The 10,378-nt window shown below is 45.1% G+C and overlaps 1 protein-coding gene across 1 annotated transcript in view; it reads left to right on the plus strand.

Annotated features, from left to right (window-relative positions):
- Positions 1-10,378, plus strand: part of HOMER2 (homer scaffolding protein 2) — a 95,341-nt gene that overhangs the window by 58,638 nt on the left and 26,325 nt on the right. Inside the window, exon 3 of the mRNA XM_023510152.1 lies at positions 10,129-10,260. Coding sequence (XP_023365920.1) covers positions 10,129-10,260 — 132 coding nt within the window. The remainder of the gene's footprint in view (positions 1-10,128; positions 10,261-10,378) is intronic.

The following is a 10,378-nucleotide window of genomic DNA, read 5'->3' on the forward strand; positions in this document are numbered from 1 at the left end:
TGGTGGTGGTGGTGCTGGTGGTAATGATGTAGTTTCACTATTACTAGTGACATTGAGCTACAGCTTAGTCCATCAAACACAGCTTATGTTATTCTCTCTAGTCTTATAAGAGTCTGTTTGCCCACCCAGAACTAAGCTTCCCATGGTACCCTAGGTCCCCAGGTCTGCTCACACACCCCAGGGCCTCACTGCTGCACTGTGCACTCACCACTGCATGCGCAGACCAGTCAAAAGGTCTTTTCATGTGAGCACACTTTCTGTCACTGTGTTATTTATGCCTGAGTAAGGTAGAAGTAGAAATGCTTAGCAATGTTTGCTTCAAGGAGAAGCAAAAGCCTTAAGGTTGATTCTAGCAAGAGCAGTTAGCCAGAAATGGTGTACACGGGGCCAGAGAGGGACGTGCATAGAAGGAACGGATCCCTGGAAGCTCCTGTCTGCCCACTTTCCAGGACAACTTGGTCTTCATAGCTGAGTCAGGTGTAGTGTAGGATGGAGTTCCCATGCTGGTAGGGAGTGAAGGAGGAGGACTCTGGGGCTGACCATTCTGGCCATGTGATGACCCCAGCTGTTCCTCTTGCTGCTTTGTGGAGTCAGTGCACTGGAGCCCCAGGAGGGTGCCTGGCCAGTTGTCTCACTAACTGCAGAGCTGGGCCTACTGTTGTGGCCTTCAGATTGTTCTACCACTGCCATGTCAGGGCCATATAGAAGGATGTTATAGAGGTAAATGATGGCTTTCCTTTCCCTTTCTTTTCTTTCCTCCCCTTTCTTCTTCCCTTCTGGACCTAGGAAATCCCAGGGCCTTGGTGGAAGGGGCCAGCCAGGGTACTGCAGAACTGCAGGGAGCCTACCTGAGGAGCAGCATGGCCGAGGGGCCAGCTTTCATTTTTCTCCCTTGTGGCTGCTCATGTGGGATCCTGGGGGTTGATGCAGGTACCAGTGAAAGGGAGCTGTGCTGAACCAGAATCCAAGTAGCCCCCAGCAGAGAAGGTATGTTGGCAAGGAATGAGGGCGTGGAACTCCTACTACAAAACCTGGACAAGCTGCCATGAGGCTGGCATTTTCTATTGAGGAGTGGACAGACTTCTTATCTTCTTTGGGTCTCCTGTGAGGCCCACATCTTCTGTTGAGGAGCGGACAGACCTCTCGTCTGCTCTGGGTCTCCTGCAAGGCTAGCATCTTCTGTTGAGGAGTGAACAGACTTCTCATCGGCTCTGGATCGGCTGGGGGAGTGTGCACTATAGCTGTGACGGGTGGAGGACTGCCCTAGGGGCAGGGCCCCGCAGATGGAACCAGGGGACTGAGAGGGGCTTTGTTCTGGATAGGCCAATGAATTCTTCTCTGTGGTGACTGTAGAGAAGCAGTTCTCAACCTGTGGGTTGTGGCCCACAGGAACTATGTTAAAGGGCCGCAGCATTAGGAAGAAGGTTGAGAACCACTGTTGTACAGAATGATTTAGGTAGGGTGAATGTGATGGGCATGAACCATGGGCTGTGGTCTGACCCTCAGAACTTGCCCCTGCTACACATACGATATAGAAATGAGGAGGAATGAGGTGGACAGTTGCTCAGAGGTCTAGAATTGCTGACCAGCATGAGTGCAGGCATGCCCTGTTTTGTTATAGTTTACAGATATCATCATTTCTACAAATTGAAGGTTTGTGGCAGCCCTGCACGCCAAGTGGTGTGTGCTCATTTGGTGTCTGTGTGCCATTTCAGTCATTCTTAAAAAACTCCAAACTCTTTCAATATTATCTGTTCTAGTGGTCGGCAGTCAGTGAGCTCTAAAATTACTATTGTAATTGTTTTGGGTGCCATGGACTGGGCCCATAATAGACAGCGAGCTTCACTGAGAAATGCTATGTGTGTTCTGAGTACTTCATTGACACACCAGCCCCTTCCCATCTCTCTCCCTCTCCTCAGGCCTCCCTGTTCTCTAAGATGCAGCAGTATTGAAATTAGGCCACTTGGCTCGGCGCCGGTGGCTCAAATGGCTAAGGCGCCAGCCACATACACCTAAGGTCGCAGGTTCAAATCCAGCCCAGCCTGCCAAACAACAGTGATGGCTGCAACCAAAAAAAATAGCCAGGTGTTGTGGCAGGCACCTGTAGTCCCAGCTACTTGGGAGGTGAAGGCAGGAGACTCACTTGAACCAGGAGTTGGAGGTTGCTGTGAGCTGTGATGCCATGGTACACTACCTAGGGGGACAGCTTGAGGCTCTGTCTCAAAAAAAAAAAAAGAAAAGAAAAGAAATTAGGGCTCGGCGCCTATAGCTCAACCGGCTAAGGCGCCAGCCACGTACACCTAAGGTGGCGGGTTCAAATCCCCAGCAGCCTGCCAAACAACAGTGATGGCTGCAACCAAAAAAAATAGCCAGGTGTTGTGGCAGGCACCTGTAGTCCCAGCTACTTGGGAGGTGAAGGCAGGAGACTCACTTGAACCAGGAGTTGGAGGTTGCTGTGAGCTGTGATGCCATGGTACACTACCTAGGGGGACAGCTTGAGGCTCTGTCTCAAAAAAAAAAAGAAATTAGTCCACTTAATAATCCTACTGTGGCTTCTCAGTGTTCAAGGGAAGAGCAGCACACCTCTCACTTTCAATCATTTCCAGCTTTTGATTTAGCTTACTGAGGAAGGCAAAAGCTAGGTCTCTTGTGCCAAACACTTAGCCAGCTTGTTAATGAAAAGGAAAAGTTCTTAAGTGAAACTAAAAGGGCTACTTCAGTGAACACAGAAATAATTTAAAAAGTAAAGCAACCTTATTGATGATACGGAGAAAATTCGAGTGGTCTGGACAGAAGAGCAAACCAGCTACAACATTATCTTAAGCCAAAGTATAATCCAGAATGAGGCCCTGAATCTGTTCAATTCTATGAAGGCCAAGATAGGCGAGGAAGCTACAGAATAAAAGTTAACTCTAATAGAGGTTCATTCATGAGATGTGAGGAAAGAAGCCATCTCCATAACATAAAAGTGCAGAGTGAAACAGCAGGTGCTGATGAGAAGCTGCAGCTAAGATCACTGATGAAGGTGGCTACACTAAACAGCAGATTTTCAATGTAGACAGACAACTTTCTATCAGAAGATGGCTGTTGAGGATTCTTGTATCTAGAAAGAAGTCAATGCCTGGCTTCAAAGTTTCAAAGGACCGGCTTGTTAGGGGCTAATGTAGCTGGTGCCTTTAAGTCGAGGCCAGTGCTCGTTTACTGTTTGGAAAATCTCATGGCCCTTCAGAATTATATAAGCCTATAATTAGAATAACTGTGCCACTATAAATGCACCGTGCACTATAAATGGAATAACAAAGCCTGAATGACGGCATAGCTGTTTGTAGCATGGTTTGCTGAATATTTTAAGCTCACTGTTGAGACCTATTGTTAAGAAAAAAAGATTCCTTCTGTTACTGCTTGTTGAAATGCACCTGGTCACCCACACGCTCTGATGGAGAAGCACCAGAGGAGGAGTGGTGCTGTCATGTCTGCTGACACAGCTTCCATTCTGCACCCGTGCTTCAAGGAATAATTTTGACTTTTAGGTCTCATGATTTAAGAAGTAACATTTCATAAGACTTTAGTTTCCATAGACAGCAATTCCTCTGATGGGTCTGGGCAAAGTACACTGAAAGCCTTCTGGAAAGGATTCACTATTCTAAATGCCATCAAGAACATTCATGATTCATGGGAGGGAGCCAAAATACCAACATTAACAGGAGTTTGGAGGAAGTTGAGTCCACCCTTCATGGATGACTTTGAGAGGTTTAAGACTTCAGTAGAGGAAGTAACTATAGATGTAGTGGGAACAGCAGGAGAACTAGAATCAGAGGTGGAGCCTGAAGATGTATCTGTATTACTATAGGATCATAATAAAACTGGAACAGCTAAGAGTTGCTTCTTATGGATGAGCAAAGAAAGTGGTTTCTTTCTTTTTTGAAATGGAGTCTCTCTCTGTCACCCTGGCTAGAGTGCCATTATCAAAGCTCACAGCAACCTCAAACTCTTGGATTTTTGCTCAGCCTCCTGAGTAGCTGGGACTATAGATGCCCAGCACAATAGTAGGCTAACTTTTCTATTTTTAGCAGAGATGGGTTCTTGCTCTTGTTGAGGCTGGTCTCAAACTCCTGAGCTCAAGCAGTCTACCTGCTTTGGCCTTCCAGAGTGCTGGGATCACAGGTTCACTCATGAGATGTGAGGAAAGAAGCCGTGTGTCCAGCCAAGAAGGGGTTTCTTGAGATGGAATCTAGTCCTGGGGGTGATGCTGAGGATTTAGAATATCACATACATTGAATAATAAAGCAGTGGCATAGTTTCAGCAGATTGACTCCAATTTTGAAAGAAGTTCTACTCTGGGTAAAGTGCTATCAAACAGTGTCACGTGCTATAGAGGAATCTTTCATGAAAGAAAGAGCCAATCAATGCATCAGACCTCACTATCATCTTATTTTAAGAAATGGCCATAGCCAACCCAACCTTTAGCAGCCACCATCCTGATCAGGCTGCAATCGTCAGCATCGAGGCAAGACCCTCTACCAGCAAAAAGATCACTACTTCTTGAAGGCTCAGATGATCCTTACTTTTTAGCAATAAATATTTTTTAATTAAGTTATGTATATTTTTTCTTGGACATAATGCTATTGCACACTTAATAGACTACAAGATAGTGTACACACAATTTTATTTTCACTAGGAAACCAAAATATTTGTGTCACTCACTGTGATGCAGTATTTCCTTTACTGCGGTGCTCCTGGAATCTCTCGGTGTACCTGCACTGGCCGTGCTGGAGGGCTAGGGAAGAGCTGCCGCTTAAAAGTCACAGCAGCCGTCTGGACTGGCACATCTGAGCACAGCTTTGCGGAGTGGCTATGAACAGCATTGTCATGCAGGTTGTGTGCTTCCCCTAAACATTTTAGAAAAATGTTACTTGCAATTTAGTAAATTGCATCTTCTGTGAATTTCAGCAGATTTAGCATTTCTGCTTCTGGGTAAGCTATGTCCATCCTGCAGGCCAGTGTTTCCTCTGGCCAACAACTAGAAAACAACAAATAAATATAATTTAAAGGCATCAGATTGCTGTAGAGATGGTGAAGACAAGAGGGACTAAATTCCATCCTGCTGAGGACCACTTAGAGATGATGATCAGCAGCTCTCTCTCTCATGGGAGCAGTTGCCGATTCTGGGTGCAGGTGGCATATCGGGACTTGGCTACAGCAGAGCGATATCGCTGGGGAAAGGGGAAACCAACAAAGAATTTAGCAGTTGTATAGGGCTAGGTTGACAAAATAGGACACTTGAGGAGCTTCAAGCCCAGGACTGGCTTTCCCCATTTGCTGAGATCCAGGTCTGTTCCAGAGTGTGAAGAGTTAGGCTACACATCTCTAAGAGGCAGAACACTATTTTCCTTAAATTTACAGTGCATGGAAAGACCTGCCAAGGGCTTAAAAAATATATATATAGTACAGACATGAAAGCCCCAGAGAACAGGACATTGACCCTGAAGGCCTGCACACTGGCACCTGAGCACTCATTGTTTCTAGGACCAGCAGAGGCCACTGATGCTGGCAGAGAGGGAAGCCAGCAGAGAGCTGGTATCCACATGTAACTTGAATGACAAAATGGAGAGACTTAACTGGAACCAAACATGTGGCCAGTTTCCTCTTAAAGCTTTGCCAAATTTTGAAGATGCATGCTTTTGGAAGGCTGTAGAACTAAGCTAAAAATTCTTCAAAGACAGAATTCAATCGCCAAAAGTCTCTCAGAGCAAAGGAAATAAAGACCTGCCAGGTTCACAAGTGAAATTCCTAAAGATCCTGCCCTAAACGTAGGGGTGAACCAGAAGCAGACAGAGTCTCACCAGAATGGAAACCCAGCCCTCCGTCAGCTCCATCCCTGAATGGGGAGGGTGTCCCCTAGCTACCCAGCCTGCAGTTTGTCTGGTAGGTGGTGACATCGGAGCCCTCACAGGTCTTGTACACCCATTCTCAACATACAATAAAAAAATTACTGGACATGCAGCAAACCAGTCCATAATCCTGGAGTCAAGAGCAAGAAGAGCCCAGATGATAGAAACAGATCCAAAGATGGCTCAGATATTAGCAGTAGCATCAGGACTTAAAACAACTGTGAATAATATATTTGAGGAAGTAGAGGGGGAAATGATGAAATAGATGAAAGAGAATATCCCCAGAGACTTAGAATTAATTTTTTTGGAAAAAGAATTAAATGGACATTCTAGAACTAAAAAATATAAGAAGTTAAGATCTCAGTGGACTGGTTTAACATAAGTAGCTGGGATGAATGAACCGGAAGGCAAGTCCATGGAAAATACCCACATTGAAGCAGAGAAAACCAAAAATCAGGGTGGGTAAATAAATGACTGTAAAACCATTGAAACCATCCAGAATTCAGGGATGTCCAAACTGTAGCCTGCAAGCCACATTTGGATTATTTGAGGCCATTTTTGCTTATCTGTGGTGTCAGAGATTGCAAAAATTAGGAGCAGACCTTTCTTTTAACTCATGAGCTTTCATTAGTGTTTGCATATTTATTGTGTAGCCCAAGACAACTCTTTTTCTTCTAATATGTGGCAGGAAAAAAAAAAAGCTTGGACACTTCTGGATGTGTGTAATTGGAGTCCCAGAAGGAGAAGCTAGAAGCTAGGAGAGAGAATGGAACAGAAGCAGTATTCAGGGAGAGAAGGATTGAGAATTTTCTAAAACTGGTGATGAGGCCACAGATCTGAGAAGCTGAATGAATCCCCAACCATGGTAAAGATTTTAGCTCTTAAAATCAGCTGATCATTGCTTACATATGCCATGTTCTTTTTAACTACTCATTAGTTTTACAACCTGAACAAGTCAATCAACTGTCTATAAAAAATGGGGATTAGGTAAAAGACTGCATGAAAAGTACCTTAAGAACTGCCATGCTCTAAAGAAATACAGGAGCATCACCAGTATCTAGCTTACTTGACTCTGTGTGAGAGCAACAGCCTATACTCTGCTCAGCCTCTGTCCACTGCCTTTCAAGGTGTCAAGAAAATGATGTTGGCTGACATTGGGCAGAGGTCAGCAAGGAGGCTGCAGCAAGAGTTAAAATGAGCCAAGTTTCTGGATGGGTGTAGTCATAGTTCTGCCCTCCCAGGATCCTGGTGATTGAGAGATAGGCAGGCAGGGCTGCCTTTCTGGATCACGTGAGCCCTTCTGATCACCTCCCAGCCACATGCCTTTCTAGGTCCACCTTGGTTCCCTTAACTGTTTTGTCTGGGGTTTGAGCTGGAGACCCACCAACTGCTCAGGTCTGCATTTTCCTGCTCTTGCCTGTGTTTCCCATTCCCCCTTTTCCTGCCGCGTTTCCTAAGTGTCCAGTGGCTCTATTTTCTATTTTCCAGATGGAATTTTTTTTTTTTGCTGAGACAGAGTCTCACTCTGTCACCCTGGGTGGAGTGCCATGGTGTCATAGCTCACAGCAACCTCAAACTGTTGGGCTCAAGTGATCTTCCTGCCTCAGTCTTCTGAGTATCTGGGACTATAAGTTCCCTCCTTGATGCCCAGCTAGTTTTTTTTATTTTTAGAGATGGGAGTCTCATTCTTGCTCAGGCTGGACTCAAACTCCTGAGCTCAGGTGATCCACCAGCCTGGGCCTTCCAGAGTGCTGGGATTATAAGGCATGAGCCACCAGGCCCAGCTGATGGAAATTATTTGATAAAGTGTCCTAAGTCCCAGAGATGAGCTATCACAGAGAAAGAAAAAGTCACTTGGACAGCAGTGAAGGTACATCCATGCCTTGTGGGTAGAGTAAGAAGAGAGGAGACAACATTTGTGGTCTTTATCATACATAAAACAAGAAGCTGTGTTGTACAGAAGCCCACAGGACAGGGTTTGGAGTTGGGCAGTTTTTGTCTGCAGGGTCAGCTGTTTGCCATCTTTGCTTATTACCTTGGGCAAGTTGCTTTTACCTTCCTAAACCTCAGTTTTCTTCTGTGAAATGCAGGGACAGTCACGTCTCACAGGCTTGTTGTGAGGTTTAAGTGAGCTAATATAGGTAAAGCACTCAAGTGCTCAAGAAAGAGTAGTTGCTGTCAGTAATGTTCTAAAAATTATTTTACCAACTAAACTGAGGTTTATTTTTAAGTGAACGCCTCATTAGCAAGTTCAGGAGACTGACAGATATAGATGTATTAGTGATTCTTCTGTTAACTTGTGACAGTGGGAACTTACTCTCTAGATCCGTCTATTAGGGTGAAGGTCTGTATGTGGAAGGTCTGTCCTTTGGCAAAATAGTTGCCTGAAGTTCCCACCTAGGAAAGCCAGTCCTGTGCCTTTCAAAGATGTTTTCTCTTCCCTGTTTTATCAGTTAAAAGGAAGCTCTTCTAGAGCTGTTGAGAATAAACTTAGTTTTAGTAAATAAAATTGCTGGCAGATTCATCCTGGAGAATGTTTGCTTACGTTCTTGCTGTTCCCTGCTCAGGCTGTTTGTTAAAGAAGCAGCCTGAGGATTTTGCCACCCCTGTCCTTAAGTCAACATGCAAGAATTGAAGGGTACTTTTCCTGAGTATTTCTTAGCATCATGAGGCTTCCAGGGATTACTGCCCAAGTAAGCCTGTGTTTGTATTCTGTGACCCATGTCAATTGTTTGGTGATGATTTACTTGTCTCTACTCTCTTCCTGACTACCTACCACTTGAACCTAGGAATCTTTTTTTTATTTCAAAATATTATTAGGGGTACAAATGTTTTGAGTTACATGAATTGCTTTTGTAATGCTTGAGTCTGGTTTATAAGCAAACCTGACACCAGATAGTGTTCATTGTACCCATTAGGTAGATTTTTCTCATCCCCTCCCCTTCTCCCTCCACTTAATTTCCACTGAGTTTAGAGTGTGTCCACTGAGTTTAGAGTGTGTCCACTGAGTTTAGAGTGTGTCCACTGAGTGTTAGAGTGTTTAGTGTGTGCTCATCAGTTCATTCCAATTTAATAGTGAGGACATGTGTTTATTTTTCAGTTCTTTAAGTACTTCACTTAGGATAATGGTCTCCAGGTCCATCCGAACTGTTGCAAAAGGCATGAAGTCATCCTTCTTCATAGCTGAGTAATGTTCCATGCTATGCATGTACCACATTTCATTAATCCACTCATGAATTACTTCCACATCTTTGCAACTGTGAATTGTGCTGCAGTGAACATTCAAGTGCAGGTGTCTTTTTGATAAAATACTTCTTTTCCTTTGAGTAAATACCCAGTAGTAGGATTGCTGGATCAAGTGGTAGGGACCAGGAATCTTGATTCATTCATCTTTGTGTCTTTGGTTAATGTCTGGCATACAGCAAGTGCTTGATAAACATTTGTTGAATGAACAATTGCACCATGTGGTAGATATCAGCCTTTTACTGCCCTTCTTCTTCCTGCTCTGGTCCCCAGGAGGCTGACTTGCAGATGACATCTGTGCCCTGCTGGGCCCTCTGCCTTCTGGTTGGGTTTGGCTAATGGCAAATGGAGATCAGAATGGAGAAGGCTCCCTCTCCACTGAGATCGCTTGGTGCTGGCTGTGCATACGTCTTTGCAAGGCAGCTGCTCTCCATGGCCCCTCCTAGGCTCTGTAGCTTCCCCATCCCTCGTCCTCCTGAGCCAAGGAGTATCTGTGGCCTCCCACCCCTCGTCTTCCTGAGCCAAGAGTGCTGACAGCTAGCACCAGATTTCTGTACTGTCCCTTACAATCTCCTTGTTCTTGCTCACGCATGTTTAATGAATTTCCTTGTCCATTACCCCTCTGCAGGGCACCCTAACTGGAGCGTACATACTCCTTCCTGTCAAGAAGCAGCAGGGCCCAATTGCTAATGGGGATTTCAGATTGTCCAGCTGGATGCTGGGCTCTGGGATTAACATGGCTGTACAGCAGAGCCCTTCAGAGGATGTAAGACACAGCTAGCCATGACAGCTCTCTGATGGCTGGCATCCTTGGGGAAATAAATAGCAAGTTTGGAAACTATTCTCTGCTTAGAAGAGACTTTCTCCCACAGATAATGTGTAAGGGTAGAGGGCACTTTAAGTACTGGCTCTGCCAACAAAACATTTGCTAAGGAGTGATGTTGGAGTCTAATTCAATGTTTAAATTTCCACATTTTGGGTTGTTTTTCTGCAGGTGATCATCAACAGCACAGTTACACCGAACATGACGTTCACAAAAACATCACAGAAGTTTGGGCAGTGGGCTGACAGCAGAGCTAACACAGTGTTTGGCTTGGGGTTTTCCTCTGAGCAGCAGCTGACAAAGGTAATGTCTTTCCCACAGAGCAGTGCGTGCTGTGTGGATGCTGTTCTCATCGAGTAACATCCCCGTGAGGGTGGTGCTCCTGGTGAGCAGGACCCCTTTCTGGTCTGCGTGCTGTGTG

The sequence above is a fragment of the Otolemur garnettii genome, unplaced genomic scaffold (assembly GCF_000181295.1).
Source record: "Otolemur garnettii isolate 467f Iridium unplaced genomic scaffold, OtoGar3 scaffold00011, whole genome shotgun sequence".
Taxonomy (NCBI): Eukaryota; Metazoa; Chordata; class Mammalia; order Primates; family Galagidae; genus Otolemur; species Otolemur garnettii.